General features: G+C 41.2%; 1 protein-coding gene across 17 annotated transcripts in view; it reads right to left on the bottom strand.

Annotated features, from left to right (window-relative positions):
- Positions 1-18,832, bottom strand: part of tox (thymocyte selection-associated high mobility group box) — a 606,421-nt gene that overhangs the window by 432,473 nt on the left and 155,116 nt on the right. For all 17 annotated transcript variants that reach the window (XR_015477897.1, XR_015477898.1, XM_087239890.1 and 14 more), the window contains 2 exon segments: positions 12,556-12,621; positions 7,249-7,356 (listed from right to left, as the gene is read on the bottom strand). Coding sequence is in view for 15 of the 17 variants with exons in the window: in XM_087239880.1 (XP_087096006.1) it covers positions 7,249-7,356; positions 12,556-12,621 (174 nt within the window). In the remaining 2 variants the exon portion in view is untranslated.

Genomic DNA, 18,832 nt, shown 5'->3' with positions numbered 1-18,832 from the left:
TATGTGTGGTATACAAATGTGAAATGTGATATACCATCTACAACAGATCAAAAAACAGAGCAGGTTTTATTGTCTTTAGATCAGTTAATGCTGATTCAAAGTTTACAGGAGAAGAATGATTTACTTGATTTATATCTTTATAGTTTATTTTATATTTTATCACATGTTGTCTGTATTGTGAGGGTATTAATAGGTATTGTGCCTGTGCCTGGACATTTAAGTTTGCTTGGTTTATGAGTTAAACTAAAATGTGTTGAAGTTAAAGCTTGTTAGACTTGTTTTTTTTTTCTCCTTTATTAATTTATTGATATGGTCGACTAAACATTTGACTGGTTTAATAGATTAAATAATACATTTGTTGAAGCTTTATTTATTTATTTTCATTTGTTGAAACTTAATTTCATTTATTTATTTTAATGGAATTATTGGAGTAACTGTAGTGGGATTTTCTTCCCCTGGTGCCCACCCCATTTTATAAGTCAAATACCGCTACACACTTGCTTTATTTCTAAATGAATCAGTGGTCTTAAAGAATCGTTTTAATGATTAATTATATCAATCATTCATTAAGATTCATTGTTGCCACCTACTGGCAGATTGAGTGTCATAATCATAATTCATGATTAACTTAAATCAGAAAATATCAAAACAAAAACACACTTAGTAAAATACAGTTTACCTGTATAAGATATGGGCAGCACAGTGGTGCACTGGGCAGCACAATTACCACACAGTAAGGAGGTCACTGGTTTGAGCCCAGTGTTTCCCAGTGGTGGGTTGCAGCTGGAAAGGCATCCATTGCATAAAACATATGCTGGATAAGTTGGTGACCCCAGATTAATAGAGGGACTAAGCCGAAAAGAAAATGAATAAATGAATGTACTGTATAAGATATGAAGTAGTTAACTAATATCAAAGCAAGAGTGCTGTTTTCTTAAGTGTATATACAGACTGTAAATGTGATATACGAAGTGGTATACATTATTTTCACCAAATAGTAAAACAAAACAGAAGTTAATATAAAGTAAGTTGCATTTCAGACTCAAACTTGACAGACTATTTTGCATTTAGTTCCTAACAAAGCCAGAGCAAGATTAATAAAACAAGCTACTTGCTTTGTTTTAAAAATAATCAGCTGTTTTAAAGGGATAGTTTACCCAAAAATATATAAATTCACTCATTATTTGCTCACACTCGAGTGGTACTAAATCTTTCAAGTTTCAGAGCAGTCTTCTGTTGAACACTAAGAAAAATCATTTGAAGAATTTGAAGCTGAAAATTGACTTCTAAAGTAAGGAATTCATATAATATGGAAGTCAATGGTTACAGATTTACAATTTTTTTTCCAAATATTTATTCTAAGTTTATAAGAAGAAACTCATAAAGGTTAGAAACGACAGAATATGGATCTGGGTAAACCATCCCTTTAAATGAATCATTTAAATGAATGATTCTATGAATCACTTAAGGCATTTCTTGCATCAGTCTTAAATCAGCCTTCTGTCTGATTTAGTGTTATATTTATTTTTATTTGATAGGTCTGAATCCGCCCAAGAACCATCACAAAAGCACGCTCAGGAAAATATTGTTTAATTACCATATATTCTCAAAAATAACACAATACAGCCCTAGATCAAAGCAAACTAGCATAGTCCACAAGCAACCACTCCCTGTCCGGCACACTGCACCCATGCTTTCCAGCAGCTTAAGGCTCATGCATGCATGAATATGCAATTCATGAATATTTCTGAATAATGCATATTATAAGAAAAACAATGCTAGAGCGATCATTTTAAATCTAATTCTGGTGAAATGTCCTATACATATACTGCTCTATATATGGATGCTGGTTTGGCTCGGGAGAACACTTTTTTTTTAGTCGATGTCTGAAATATACTAAAAAGCACATGTTTTTTAGGGCCTTTTCAGTCCCAGGAGGGAGCGCAAGGTTAGTTTATGCATGTTTAAAATGCACAGCTTTCTCCAGGTCCCACAAGAGCTCTGCAACATCTGGGGGGAGGGGGGCGAGGAGGCACCTCTATACAAACCCACACACAAATCTGACAACCCCCTTCATCAAAGACCATATACATGTCAAACCATAGCACTGGGCAAATACAATCTGCACAAGAAACAAACAAATATCACACCAGTCTGTGCTGCGCTTACAGTATTGACCTCAAATATATTCATATATGCTAATCTGCAATGCAGTTCAGACAATTTCGACCAGCCAAATGTGATGAACATCAGTCTTATCAGGTTTAAACAAAAAACCAACAGTTGTTCGACGAACATTGCTGGCTCTGTGAGTCAAAGCGAGCACTTTCATAAGTAGTGTCTTTGAGTGTAGTCCAGAAATATGAGAAGTGTGTATATTTTTAGTGTTCGGTGAGTGTGTGTTGTAGTCGGCTTTATCTTGCATCGCTGGCACGCGCTATTTCATCTTGCTGCTGCATTAAAATAAATAAACGTTGATACAGAGAGCTTGTGGGCTGACATGTGCTCAGCACTCCGCCATTTTGGGCTAATAAATGTGGCTTTTATTTAATGGCCAAGAAACACATGGTTTAGGTTGGAGGAAGGGGGAATGAGAGAAGGTGGTTTGATAGGAGAGAACCTGTGTGGACAGACAGTGCTGATGTGCAGTCTGGACGATGAATGCGTTGTGTATTTTAACATCTCATCGATTCATTTTTTTTTCCCTTCCCTAGGCTGTTATTATTGTTATGTCTCTCAGAGAGGAATGGATCTCCACATTCAGAGATGCTCAGATGGATAACAGTATCACATTTTGTCACTTCAAGCAGCTACGAGGCTTTCAAAAAGCGTTGTCGAGTCAGTGAGGATGTTTTGAAGGGAAAAAGTCAAGGTAGAACCAAGAGATTAACAGCACTTTTTAAATGTCAATTTATTTTAACTCATGCAAATAGAAAAGTCCCTCTCATCACCAGCTCTTATTTTCCAACCACAATTTTTCTTACATTGTTGGCAACAATCCTAAAATGAAATTCTAAATATATAAAATATATAAAAACTATTTTTATTAGTGACATGCATTGCTAAGAACTTATCTGGGCCATTTTAAAGGCAATTTTGTCAATATTTAGATTTCTTTTAAGCCCTAAATACCAACATTTCTATTTGTTCAAACTATGATCTTATTTTACATCAATGAAAAGTTTATTTATTCAGCAATTTCATTTTATTCAGCATGTGTTTTATAAATTTCAATTTGTCTCATGACTAGTTTTGTGGTCCATAGTCAGATATGTCGTAATATAGTCTGCTCGTATAGGTCAAGGATTATTTTTATTAAACTATACAATTATATATATATATATATATATATATATATATATATATATATATATATATATATATATATATATATATATATGTACTTTTTTTTTTTTTTTTTAGGCTGTCAACCATAACATTTTTTTTATTATTCTGTGTGTATCGCTACATATAAATAAGTGAACGTGGCTATCTCATGTGCAGTGTCCGTGAGCCTGAACAAGACACTATCCATGAGTCTGAAAGAAATGCTGGACCATATGAAATAGTAAAATCAGGTCAGCAACCTGAGGTAAACGTTATGTAACCTATGATTTAGACGAACTGTTTGTCTTGAATTGCCAATGTGAGTACAGAATAACTCCATGTACAATATCCCCAGTGGTGGAAAAAGTAAGAAATATTATACTAAAGTAAAAGTACCATTACTTGGCCAAAAATGTAGTGCAAGCAAAGTAAAGTATCTGTTATAAATATTACTCAGAGTAGCCATTTAAAAAGTAGCCATTTTAAAAAGTACTCAAGAGTAGTGAGTAATACGCAAGGCTGATGCATTTACATGCAATTTGTGCATGTGAAAACGTAAAATTGTGTAAAGATTTTGGACATCTACTTAGACACTTTTAATGCTTCCAGACATTAAAAGTAATGCATGCTGCATTTATAACTCACATCATACTGAACAAACTCAAGACCTGGACGATTTGATTGGACAAGAAACATGGGACTGATTTTTATACACATCAAATCCTAGATTAGAAGAAATAATGAAGTGACTGCAGGTTGAGACAAAATAGTAGAGTAAATGTACCGATAGAGCACTATACATGTACTCAAGGGAAAGTAAAAGTACACATTTTTAAAACTACTTAGTAAATTACAATTCCCGAGGATTACAGTACTACCCAATTACAGTAATTTGAGTATTTTTGATTTGATACTTTACACCACTGAATATCCCTTAGTAAACAGTCACTTGTGTAATGCAACCACCTCTGCTGACTAACAGCCTCCCCAGATCCTAATGCCTGGCAGTCCTTTTCATTTCTGAAGTATTTATTATAGCCCCTGTTGTTCATTTACTGTTATGAATACCTATTTGAATAACTATTGTAAACATTATTTTTATATATATATATATATATATATATATATGTATGAATCAGTACAAAAAAAACCCTGAGAATCTAGTTATGAACAATAAATAACCCTCACAGCCAAATACTAACATTTTTTTTATCAGATCTATCAAATACTCAGGCATACAACTAAGCTGCTCCCCTTTTATACAATGTGATCCTGACATCAGTTTTTGCTTACTCCACTACACACAATGCCTAGTTTCCTAAGTTCCCCCACTCCAAGATCCCATACAAAAACTGTAGATGATGCTCTGCTCTCTCACCAGCACTCAGCAGCATCAGCGGCACTTCTAGTTCCTCAAAATTCATGTACACAAATAACATCCATAACAGTCCATCAACATCATTGATCTCACAAATCACTCCGAGGAGCAGTTTCTGAAAGCGGCAGTGCTGTTCATACCAACACACACGGCAGCCTTTAGATCTTCAAAATCAACCTAAAAACCATCAGATCAAACCCCAAGTACTTCTTCGAACCGTTCATGTAATAACCATGATCCTTGCGCCTGGCCTTGGCCGCTCTCCAGGTTGCCTTTGGTTCGTATTATAGAGCAGATTAAAAGACACTATTGCAGTACATGTTTTGCCTTCAGCGCTAGAGCCGCGGACGCTTTTCAGCTTGAGTTTTCGCTTCCTGAGTGTGAAGTTTAAAATAGGCACAGGGGTGCACTTCTCTCTAATTCGGTTAATGTGTGTTTAAAAGCGGGAGAAAGCTTTGTGGCTACGTACCACACACTGAGGTCAAGGTGAATTTAACTGTTGTTGCCAATAAAAGTAATTACCTGTTCCCAACAGAGGGAAAGAGAGAAGTGGAGAAAGAAGGAGAGAGGAGCAAGAAGCACTAAAAACAGCAGAAAACAGAGAGAGCGCAGCTCATAAGCCAGAGGAAGTAATATCTACAAAGGGAGTTTTAAGATTCAAAGGGAAACATAAAAGTAGTGCTCGACTCAAAGCAGCCCTGAGATTACAGCAATCCTATTCATACATGTGAAATCAATGTGGAGCTCGATGGCAAATGAAAGTGTGATCTACACAACAATGGAGTGCAGGAGGAAGGGACAGACATTGATAATTTTCACAGACTTTGATGATGTGTTTTTCACTTTAATTTGCCAGCTTGGCATTTTTTTTTCTTTTAATATATGTAATTCAATGTATAGTTATACCAGTGCCAATTGTGCTATTGGAATAGCATAAAAAATTGAGCTTATTAGCTACACAATGCTATAACACATCTTCAAACTTGCATTAGCAACCATGATTACTCATAACATTTCAGTTTGTCACACAATTCTGTAGAAATGTAGTTAGCTAGCAAGCATACATCTGCAAAAAACCTGATTTAAACACTCCCACACACACACACACACACACACACACACACACACACACACACACACACACACACACACACACACACACACACACACACACACACACACACACACACACAAATGTAATAATGCATTTAAATGAAATCCATGGAAGAACTCAAAATAAATGAATAAATTGTTTTCATACTGTATAAATCTCATCAATTATGCTTTCTTTTCCACACCTTTTTAACATCGTAAACAGAAGGTACGGTAAACTTTATTTAGATACACAATTCTCTAGTTGGACTATTTTTTGGGTAAAAATAATTAAAAAGTGCACAGTAAAAAAAAGATTCAAAGCAGCTTCAGCTAATTATTATTTATGAACTAGTTCCACAGATTTAGTTATGTTCACTTATTTTCTAGCTTTAAAAAAATGAAATTACTTCAATTGTTATTTTCAACTTGGCACAAACTGAATAACAACTTAATGAAGATTATAATATTGGAGGATTTGTGTTTATTAGTCCATCAGTCTGCTTTAGTAATTATAAATGTGGGCTGGATAAAAATGTTGAATTATGAAGAAAAATAGAACACATTGGACATTTTAAAATATATTTTACGGACTTAATATGTTTTTTTAGCCCAATCAATAATATTTTCTCAAGGATATAATAATTCTATGTATTATAAAATAAAATTACATTTACAGTTGAAGTCAGAATTATTAGCCCCCCTGAATTATTAGCCCCCTGTTTATTTTTTCTCCAATTTCTTTTTAACAGAGAGATTTTTTAAACACATCTCTAAACAAAATAGTTTTAATAACTCATTTCTAGTAAGTGATTTATTTTTATCTTTGCCATGATGACAGTAAATAATATTTTACTAGATATTTTTCAAGAGACTTCTATACAGCTTAAAGTGACATTTAAAGGCTTAACTAGGTTAATTAGGTTAGCTAGGCAGGTTATAGGGTCATTAGGCAAGTTATTGTATAACGATGGTTTATCATGTAGACTATCAAAAAAAATAGCTTATAATAATAATTTTGACTTCAAAATGGTGTTTAAATTAAAAACTGATTTTATTCTAGCCGAAACAAATCAAATAAACTTTTCTCCAGAAGAAAAAATATTATCAGACATACTGTGAAAATGTCCTTGATCTGTTAAATAGCAATTGGGAAATATTTAAATAGGAAAACAAAAACAATTCAAAGGGGGGCTGATAATTCTGCCTTCAGCTGTAGATGAACTATTGTTTTGTTTTTCCTTCTATGTTTCCATGTGTTTTGCTTTATTTTAATTTAAAGCCTTTAATTTTTTGTCATTTAGACAAAATCATATTTTTAAATATTAATAAACAGTGATCAACCATTTACAAATCCATTGGTGTAAAAATTATCCACATGTGTGTGATACACACACACACTGTATATAACATTCAGATAGCATGTTTATCCCCAATATGGAGTACTTTACCCATGTGAGACGATGGCCATCCGTGTGTGTCTGGGTCTCTCTTTTCCAGTGTCCGCCGGCCTGTTTGTTGCTGTGCTGCGTCTGGCTGGGACTCGCAGGAACGCGGAACTACAGTGGGATAAAGGGCCAAGGGTCAAACGACAAAGCAGAAAAACAAAAACCGACAACACATGCAAGACTCCACTCAACTTTCATCACCCTTCAATAAATTTTTTTTCATGGCTCTGTTGCTTTCGATTCTCAATGCATTTTTCATCTCCAGTGGCATTAAAGCTGCAGCGCGAGCACCTTAAACACAGTGACCTGGGACGTACGATGCAGATAATGCACATTTGAAATCAATTTCAGGCAGTGCAGAATGCAGCTTTTCCTGTTTAAAGAGGTATAAGCTCTACGAAGCAAACGAGTGACCTGTAATTTAGTGCACTTTCCTTTACATTCTCCTGAATGCATTCGCTACAGTGCACTGAATAATACATGAGTCAAATATCATTTATTTATTTTTCCTCTTTCTATTGAGAGCCGTGACACCACTGGGCTTTAGTCTCTGTAGCCTACAGGTTGGACTGTAATTCCCACTAATTCTTTATATCACAATGCTTTTTATGTTTATTATGTACTGCAGATTCCAATGTTATTTATACAGTATATTAATTCAGTCAATTTACTCTACCTACAATTGTAAATGGCTTATCCAAAACGAATCACATTGCATTAGCATACATTTGATCAGTTTATGCATTTATTGTAAATAGTTAATTGTCTATGTATTGTTATATTATGTGATAATGATTACTATTATTATTATTAGTTTATTATTATTATTATTATTATTATTATTATTATTATTGTTCATATCATAATATTAATAATAATAATACTAATAATAATAATAATAATAATAATAATAGTTATTATTATTATTATTATTATTATTATTGTTGTTGTTGTTAATAATATTTTTATGTTGTTGTTGTTGCTATTACCATTAAATTAGTATAGTATTATTATTTATAGTACACTCAAGTATGCATATTTAAATCAAATTTTTGTATCAAGATTTGGCAGAGCAAGCAAGCATAAATCTGCAGAAACCCTGGTTTAAAAAACACACAAAAATTGTACAACGCTGTTAAATGTTATGCACAGAAGAAATTAAACTAAATATCTATTGTTTCATACTGTTTAGATTAGATTTAGATTAGATTCAACTTTATTGTCATTACACATGTACAAGTACAATGCAACAAAATGTAGATTAGGTCTAACCAACAGTGCAATAGCAGCAAGTGTAGGATACAGGTATAAGTTATAAAGTGCAGTTATAAAAAAATTATGGTGATATTTACAGATGAATGTACTATCAACATTTTATACAGGCTGTATTAGCTATGAACAAATATTTACAATAAATAAATATATGTACAGGTTGCTATTAATAATCAGATGTGTGCAGATAGATCAACATAATGACAAATAACCATGTGCATTGGGTATGTACAGTTCAAACAAGTAAATCAGTGCAATGTAGTGCAATGAATATATACTGTTGTTACGTCCATAGACGTATAGTGATTGTGTTTTTCTTCCTGTTTTTGTTTTTGCTCTATCTTTTGTTTAGCTTCACATTTGTTCCCTTAAACTTGAGTTGAACTAATATTTTTGTTTGGTACTTTCTTTTTGAACTTGCTACTTTATTACATTTTTTTCATCATTGTAAATATTTTAGGCACGATCGCCTCACAGCAAGAAGGTTGCTGGTTCGAGCCACAGCAGGGTCAATTGCTCAATTCTCAATTGCATGTTCTCCTCGTGTTCGCATGGGTTTTTTCCAAGTGCTCCATTTTTCCCCACAGTCCAAAGACAGGCGGTATAGGTGAATTGAATGAACTAAATCGGCCGCAGCGTATGTGTGTGAATGCAGGATTGAATGTGTGTTTCCCAGTGTTGGGTTGCGGCTATATATTATATTATATTATATTATATTATATTATATTATATTATATTATATTATATTATATTATATTATATTATATTATTATTTTTTATTATATTCCCAGTAGGGTTGCGGCTAGAAGGGTGTCCGCTGCGTAAAACATATGCTGGAATAGTTGGCGATTCATTCCACTGTGGTGAACCCTGATAAATAAAGGGACTAAGCCGAAAGAAAAAGAAAGAATATTATATTATATTATATTATATTATATTATATTATATTATATTATATTTAAACTAAACTCCATATATTCAGATTTTTTTTTTACTACTTTTGTCAGTTTTCAAAGAGCTACAACTTTGTCAAACTGCAAGCCAAACGTGTTTCATGATTAGATTTAAATATACAATGTTCGACTTGCGTGAGAAAGGTGTGAATTGCACCTTCACACATTTGAGTAGAACAGAGACCTGTTAAACGTTACTTATGTCAAACTAAATGACAGGAAGATGTTTTGAGCAGGTTGCCAAACCATATGGACAGCTTTTTCTTCAGACGTGTTTCATTATTAAATTTACTTTTGCAAATGGAATAATTATTCATAACACTTTTTTTCAACATGTAATGAGAAAAACACAAGTGCGACGGGGAGGAAGGGGAGTTATTTTAGAGCGCATTACACCCTGCATCTCTTACAGTACATTAAAGGCCAAACTCTGTGATCCACAAACAGATTGAATTCGCTGCTTTTATTGTGTTTACTGCGTCAAGGCGCTTTGCAGAAAACTTGTTTTTAACCTTGAGTAATATTTCAGCATCCCATTGTGTATGGTGTTCGAAGTTTGAAATGTCAAAATGTAGCTTGCTTAAATTTCATGGAATGCAAGCGCATATTTCAGATCAATGCGTCTATGAAAACAGGCCGAACCCAAACAGCTCTTGACAAAAGAAGGAAGGAAATGTTTTAATAGAGCAGCAACATCACATATAGCCTGCAGCTGCCTGATAAAATGAACACGCAGAAATAATGTGGGAAAAATCCTAAAATGCAACCCTACAGTCAGTAAAGGTGCGCCGTCTACAGCCGCCTGTCACGTTCGTTTGCACACAGCAGCACATGGCAGGTGTCCTGGGGGCCGCTAATTAACCCGTGGCCTTAATTCATTAGGCAAACATGTAGAAGGTCCCTTAAGACAAGCTGCTCTCCTCAAGCAAGCACGTTCACCCCTGACCTTAATACGCCCAAACGGCATGTTATAGTTTCAAATTTTAATCAAGCTGTGCTTTTTATAGCAAGACGCGCTATCTAGTGAGTCACTGATGAAACAGCCTTTTATCTTGGATGTTCGAACAAGCACAAGTATCCTGAAATAAACTTCCCTCGGTGTGTAACTAGAAGAGCATTGCTCAGAGATGCTGCAGTCTGAGGCGACGTTTACACGACAATGATGTAGCCAAAAAGGAAAAGCATTTCTCTTCATGTTTGCACAACAACAATTTCCACATTTACACATATGTAAAAATGGGCAAAAGTGCTGTATTACTTGTGCCTGGTCAGTATTTGGTGCTCTCACCTTTTTAGTAAACCGTACCTACTGTATAAGGAAAGTGATGATGTGCTGTTAGCAGCTCAGTGTCGGTGCGTATGTAGAATTTAAAGAATATATACATTACACACACTCCATTTTTTGGAAATAGACACATTTTATAAGTCACCTAGAGTCAAACAGTTGAGTTTTACCATTTTTTAATCCATTTAGCTAATCTGTGGGTCTGGCAGGAGCACTTTTAGCTTAGCTTAGCTTAGCATAGATCATTGAATTGGATCAAACCATTAGCATCTTGTTTAAAAAAATAATCAAAATAGAGTTTCGCTAAATTTTCTATTTAAAGCTTTACTCTTCTGTAGTGACACTATGCACTAAGCACGACAGAAAATGAAAAGTTGCTACTTTTAGGTTAATGTGGCTAAGAAATTCTCTCAAATTGGCCTTGTTGCAATAGCGGTAGGCCATGGTAGTTACCTAGCTGTGGACTCCTTTTAGGAGCTGCGCACTGTCATTGAGACTTCTGCAGCATGGTACAGCAGCAAATTTCCTTGATTATTGGTCTAATCTGATTCAATGATATATGCTAAGCTAAGCTAAAAGTACTCTCAACAGACCTGGAGATCAACGTTTTAACTCTAGAGGAGTTGCAAGCCTATTTTTAAAAAATTGCAGTGTTGATTTAATGCATGTTGCATAAAGTAAATCCATGCTTTGCTGATACAGATATGTGAATGTGATATATGTGAAATGGAAATATATAAATACAGAAAATTATTGACTGTCTTATTGCTATCACTTTAAAATAACAAACACTGTACATATCTCTATATTAGACTAAAACACTGCTTTATTTATTTATTTATTTATTTATTTATTTATTTATTTATTTATTTAGTTAATCATTTACTTATTTATTTGTTTATTTATTTATTTATTTACTTAATAATTTACTTATTTGTGCTTGTTTGTATGCTTGTGCTTTTATTTTAGTTGCCTTTTTATTTGTTTAGTTTTAATTTCCAAAATGAATCCTCATTGAACCCAACAAGTTTACAATGATAAAAGCTTGTTAACATTTTTTTAACGATTAATTAAGAAATTATAATATTTTCTTTTGTTATTTCATTTTCATTCACAAGCAGCAGGGTATTTACAGCTACTGTATATTTCTGTCCATTCGCATCCTGTCCCTTTGTGCCCCCTGGCGGCATTGTCACAAACTGCTGTTACACCTAAAAACACGTTCTTATATCTCTTTAGTGTAGCGGCGGTGTCACTAGCGGCGGTAATGGTCCTTTTGAAGTGTCACTCACTGTAAGTCATTAGCACAGATTTGAGCAACAACAACAACAATTCTATGTGCTCCCCCAATATAGTTTATGTTTGATTGTGCTTGCCTTTAATCTACACCTCTCTAAACAAGTATCATGACATAATAATTATCAAAAACTTTCATTTTGTAACCCGTTATCAGATTCATTCAGAGTTTTCAGTCGTTTCAGTTGTCATGTAAACAAACAAGCAGTTATTGGCTGAAAACGTTGTCGTGTAAACGGCCCCTGTCTCTTATAGGCCTTGTTTTGCAGTCTGTACTGGCTGTAGTTTTTAATGAAAGTGTAAATGGAGGAAATGAAAGCCGGCGACAATATGCATTAAAGCTTCATTTCATTAAGCTGAGACAAAGCTTTAAATGCTTTGTTTACATGTTATAATAGCCCCTGATTATGGTGGCGACTGATAGCGGCTCTAATTTGCGATGCGCCGGCTTAAATTTGTTTAATTACGACTTAAAACAAAAGGAGTGAGCAGTAATTAACCCACCTGGTTCCCTGGCACAAAGTCCTGGCCGGGCTCTGGCATACTCATGAACATGTTTTCACTGTCGTACTGCAAACAGATAGAGAGAGAAAAAAAACAATAAATAAACCGTCAGAAATGTTCAATTGACACACAATACGAGAAAGTCACAGAACATGTGACTATCATTATTAATCAATATGAGGCTCTTTTTAGATTCTCGAGGCTATATAATTCAATAATGTAAAACTGGAAATATGTTAGGACCATTGTTTTCATTTACATCTCTCAAAATGGTCTATAGTTGACCAGAAGCTGCAGTTCAGAAGAGTCATTGAAGATTTTTACCATAAACAAAGGGGCAAAAGTATATCATTTGCATGTGTTTTTAAGGCCTTTGACTGTATAAGTATATAGAGAGAGTTTAAAGCATTCAAGCAGTAAGAAATTCTGCCATTTGTAAGTTTAGTAAAAGTGATTTTATTTAATTATTTTTACATGAAGACTATGCAGTAATATTTAACATTAGAGCTATGTAAGCAGGGCCGGCGCGTCCATAGAGGTGACCTAGGCGGCTGCCTAACAGAAAATGAAAAGCTGCTATTTTGTAGGTCAATGTGGCTGGGTACTATGCTATCAATTTGGCCTTGCTGCTATAACAATGGGTCATGATAGTTACCTACTGTAGCTGGGGGCTCCTTTTAGGATCTGCACACTGTCATTGAGACTTCTGCAGCCATGGTAAAGCAGCAAATATCTTTGACTATTGGTCTATTGGTCTGATGCGATTTGATGATCTATGCTAAGCTAAGCTAAGCTAAGCTAAGCTAAAAGTGCTCTCGCCAGACCCAAAGATTAACGTTCGAGGTTACTAAAGTAACCCTTCGTTCCCCGAGGAGGGGAACGGAAGCACTATAAGTGGATTTGATTGTAAAATCCACGCATTGGGAGGTTCGGTTCAGAAGCTACTCGTCTGAAAGAGTATTGAACGGGCCAATTAAGAATGAATTGGCAGCGCAAGCCTGCGCAGGTGAGCGGCATAAGCAATCAACTGAGTATATAAGCTCACCTGGCGCAGCAGACGCTATCCTTTTTAAGCTGAAGAGACTTTCAACAGCTAAGGGACAGTCATTATGGCGACGGAGTATAGTGCTTCCGTTCCCCTCCTCGGGGAACGAAGGGTTACTTTAGTAACCTCGAACGTTCCCCTTCGGGGGGAACTTCAGCACTATAAGTGGATTTGATTGTAAAATCCACGCATTGGGAGCCCATTGAAAGCGCCACAATGACTGCACCTTACCAACACCCCCGATGAGGAGATAGTCAAGCAAGTGTGACGCACCCACATCATGGGGGGCGCGGTCCTCCAACGTGTCCATGGCCCTAATTTATCCTACTTCAACAGAAGTTTTACGGATTTATATATATTTTTTGGGAAGTCGTGAGCATCTAGATAATTCTAGGAAAATACGACAGTACGTTGGGAAGCGTGCAATCCCGATAGGGAGGACGCTGCGGAGGCCATCCGTTACCCAAGGGGGGATAGATGGCAGAATTTACATATGGACTAGCCCTAAAAGGGGGAGTACGCATAGCAAAAGAGTGGTTAGCGGGGAGGGAAGACACGGGTCCGCCCAGGGGGGGGGGGGGGACTTAACCGTGGCTGAATAAGCATATGGGATCGCCTAGTGGGGACCACGCATAGCAGGCACCTTTACCCAAAACGCGGGCTGACCAGCGGGCAGACCTACAACGTAGTGGGCCAGCAAGTGACTCCTCCGCTGAGTCAGTGCTGGGGGCCACGGAGGAATCTGCAGGGCTCACCTGACGGGGAACTTTACTGACAGATAAAAAGGCGCACGTATCTCCGTGTTAGGGAAAATGGCGCAGCAAGCGTGTTTCAACACCCTACCGAATTGTTTCCTCAATCACCAAGGGTTACCTAATACCCTTGAGGAAACCGGCTCCACTCGCAGATTGTAAAACCTTGCAAATGTGTTGGGTGTCACCCAGCCCGCAGCTCTACAGATGTCTGTTAGAGGGGCGCCGCGTGCGCGCGCTCGAGAGGATGCGAAGCTCCGAGTGGAGTGCGCACGCGCTCTCGGGGGACGCGGCTCATCTCGGCTCTGATAGTGAAAGAAAGGCATCCACAATCTAGTGGGAACTTATTTCGGTACGGCACTTCCCTGCTGCCGACCGCTATAACAGACGAAGAGCTGCTCAGATGATCTAAACTCTGAGTGCGGTCCGGATAATACGCAAAACGCGAACTGGACAATAAATAAGGGCTGGGTCTGCCTCCTCCGAGGGCAGCGCTTGCAGGCTCACTACCTCGTATTAAAACGGAGTGGTAGGAACCTTGGGCACATATCGCGGGCGGGGTCTCATACGTGAGAGAAGCCAGCCCAATTACAGGCACGAGTCACTGACCGAAAAATGCCTCCGGGTCCCCGACCCTCTAATCGATATCAACGCGACCAGCAGAGCTGTCTTCAGGGACAGAAATATACTGAGTCGAGGATCGAAGGGATCTGACGCGGCTTGTGTAGCGAGGGCGAGATCCTAAGAGGGCATGAGAGGGGGCGGGGTGGATTAATTCGCTTAACGCCCCTGAGGAACCGGATGATGAGGTTATGCGTTCCCACGGTGCTGCCAGCCACCGCGTTATGAGAGTGGAGATGGCAGCCACGTAACCTTGAGTGTGGAGGGCGACAGCCTGCTCTCCAACTTCTCTCGGCGTAAAGAAAGCACAACGCTGATCTGGCAAATTACGGGGGTCTTCTCAGCGAGAGACACACCATTCAGTGAATAGACTCCACGTCAGGGCATAGGCGCGCTCGGGGAGGGGGCTCTAGCCCGAGTGACGGTATTAGCCACCGCAATCGGAGGTTACCTAAGTCTTCCTCGCGTCTAAAAATCTCTTCAAAGATCGGCGAGGGTGCCAGGTGGTGCCCTGTCCCTGAGAGAGTAGGTGCTCTCTCGAAGGGACTGCCAGGGGAGGGCTATCGCGAGGGAGAGCTCTGACATCCAGGTCCGGTTGAGCCAGAGGGGCGCAACCAGCAACCTGTTTCTCGTCCTCCCTGACCTTGCACAGTAACTGCGCGAGCAGGCTCACTGGGGGAAACGCGTATTTGCGCGTGCCCCGAGGCCAGCTGTACGCCAGTGCATCCGTGCCGAGAGCACTCGGTCAGGGAAAGAACAACTGGCAATGAGCGATCTCGGGGGAAGCAACAGATCGATCTGGGCTTCCCCGAATCGCGCCCATATCAGCTGAACAGACTCGGGGTGGAGTCTCCATTCTCCAGGACGCAAGGCTGCCGTGAGAGCGCATCGGCTGCACGGTTGAGCTTGCCTGAATATAAATGGCGTGCAGCGATTTCAGCCGCGGATGACTCCAGAGGAGCAGACGGCGGGCGAGCTGAGACATGCGGCGAGAGCGCATACCCCCTATACGGCTGATATACGCCACCGCCGCCGTACTGTCCGTCCTGACCAGCACGTGTTGCCGCTCCAGCACCGGAAAAAAACGGTGGAGAGCGAGGAACACTGCCAACAGCTCCAGGCGATATGCCAATGCAACTGGGTACCTTTCCACAGGTCCGCAGCCGCATGCCCGCAACGCACAGCCCCCCAGCCCGTGTTGGAAGTGTCTGCTGAAACGACAACAAGACTGGACGCCTGTTCTAGAGACACCCAGGCCTGTAGGAACGAGGGGTCGCTCCAAGGGCTGAGGGCGCGGCGACACAGCGCAGTAACAGAGACTCGGTGTGCGCGCGCGTGCCATGCGCGTCTGGGGACTCGATCGTGAAGCCAGTGCTGAAGTGGTCTCATATAGAATAATCCGAGCGGCATGAAGCGGCTGCGGATGCCATATGCCCCAGGAGCCTCTGAAATAGTTTCAGTGGGACCACTATTTTACTGTCGAGCTCTCTCAGACAGTACAGCATCAGCTGAGCGCGCTCTCCGGAGAGGCGCGCTGCCATGGTGACCGAGTCCAGCTCCAGCCTGAGAGAAGAGATCCTCTGCACGGGGGCGAGTTTGCTCTTTTCTCGGTTGACCTGAAACCCCCACAGGTGGAAGTGCCAGAGCACTTTGTCTCTGTGCATAATCAACTGCTCCGAGAGAGGGCAAAAATCAGCCAGTCGTAAAGAAATTGAGTATGCAGATGCCCGCGAGCCGAAGGGGCGCTGAGGCACCCTCCGCGGGCTTGGTGAGGACCCGCGGAGACAGAGAGAGCCCGAAGGGGAGGGCTTTGTATTGCCAAGCTCGACCTTCAAACGCAAACCGCAGAAACTGTCGGTGGCGAGGAAGAGTGGAGACATGGAAATACGCGTCCATCAGGTCTAATGCTGCAGACCAACCCAGAGGACGAACGCACCGGAGGATGCGCTTCTGCGTGAGCATTCTGAACGGCAGCTTGTGCAGGCAGCGGTTCAAAACGCGCAGATCTAGGATTGGCCGTGACCCACCGCTCTTTTTGGGCACGATGAAGCGTGGGCTGTAAAACCCGCTCTCCATCTCGGCTGGAGGGAGCGGCTCGATTGCATCCTTCGCCAGGAGGACAGCAATCTCCTCTCGCAAGACAGGGGCGGACAGGGGGCTGACCCTGGTGAATACACACCCGTGACTTGGGGGGCCGTTTCGCGAACTGAATCGCATAGCCGAGTCTGATTGTGCGTATGAGCCACCGCGAAGAGCTGGCCCGCGCTAACCAGGCAGGCAGAGCTCTCGCTAATGGACTCATCGCTACAATCGCTGACGTACCAGCAGTGGGGCAGCGCGGAGTGGGTGTGCTGATCCGGGAAGCTCGCGGGTCCCACGGAAAAGCTGGAGGTGAGATATTTGCTCTCACTCCAAACCCGAGCTCCGGAGGGGAGGCTCGAGGGGTGGGAGAAAGGAGACCGTCCTCCCAGCGCTCGTGAGCCACTGGCGAAACGCACCGAATCTGCAAGCTAGAAAGCATAGCGTCCCAGACTGGCAGATTTCGGGCTGTCACATCTGGGGAAGTGAAAAGTGCCCTTTCATAATGTTTTCATGGCAGTAAAAAGTGCCGTTGGAAATGGGGCCCCGCCCTCCAGCGGGGAAAGAGCAAGTTCCCTTTTCTCCAGATGGCCTGTCCCAGGGGCGCTTCGCGGTCCGTTGCCGGACTTAGCGGCGTTCTGGGCAGGGGGGCTGCCTGCTTCCGAGGTGCCCGACGCGCTCGCTTCGCCGGAGGCGTGTGCGGGGGCGGAGCAGCTCTCGTAGGCGGGCGCCTTCGGCGAGGAGCAGGTATGAATGGCACGGCGGGCGGAGCGGGCTACGGACCGCCGATAAGACATCACCCACCAACTGCTCTCTCACCGCCTTGAATTCCTGGGTGAATTCACAGACAGTGTCGCCGAACCTGGCTGGGGATATGGGGAAGTCAAGAAAGCGGACTTTGTCGACTTTGCGCATATCAGCCAGGGGTGGCGCTCCTGGACCACTAATGTGGACATCGTCCTCCCCAACGCACACGCAGCGGACTCAGTAGTCCGAAGAGCTAAGTCGGCGGCGGTGCGAAGCTCGTAAGCCTGGGTTGGACCCACCCTCGTGCTGCTCGGCCAGCGCCTGCGCTTGGTAGCGCTGGTAGGTGGCTATCGCATGCAAAGCGGAAGCAGCCTGGCCCGCAGCTATGTAAGCTCTAGCTCCGAGGGAGGTAGATAACTTACAGGCTTTGGATGGGAGACGAGGCGGACCCCGCCAAGAAGAGGCGCCGCGCGGATTTACCGCCATCGCGCACTCAACCTGAGGAATCGCCACATACCCCCTGGCTGTTTCACCGTCAAGAGTGGTTAGGGTGGAGGAACACGCAGCACGAGCAGAAAAAAGTGCTTTACAAGACCGCGTGAGCCTACTGTGCACCTCCGGGAAGAAGGGAACGCCCCTCTAGTTGGTCCGGCCGCGGAGCTGGGGGATAAACCATCTCCAACCCACGGCCGAAGCAGCCCGGGAAAGCACGGCTAACATGTCCGTTTCAGGATCCGTAGTGACAGCGCTCACCAGCCCGAAGGGGGCGAGCGGGTCTGGATCATCATCGGACAATGAAAGCCCACCCTCCGATGCCGCGGTGGACATCTGGTCTCCGGTGTCATCGGGCGTAAGGGCTACCATCTGTTAGACGGATCGCTTCCCCCGCCCGAAGCTTGGATGGAGCGCTTAGAGGAGCGGGAGGTCCGCGGGCCCGTGGGCGACGGATTATCTCTCGCTGAAACCCTCAGATCTGCCCGAGTGCCCGCTGCAGAGCAGGGGACAACTGGGGTGGTTCGCCCTTTTGCAAAGG

This window comes from Danio rerio, chromosome 2 (assembly GCF_052040795.2).
Source record: "Danio rerio strain M-AB ecotype USA chromosome 2, GRCz13ab, whole genome shotgun sequence".
NCBI classification, from domain to species: domain Eukaryota; kingdom Metazoa; phylum Chordata; class Actinopteri; order Cypriniformes; family Danionidae; genus Danio; species Danio rerio.
This window is presented reverse-complemented; position numbering and strand designations above follow the sequence as displayed.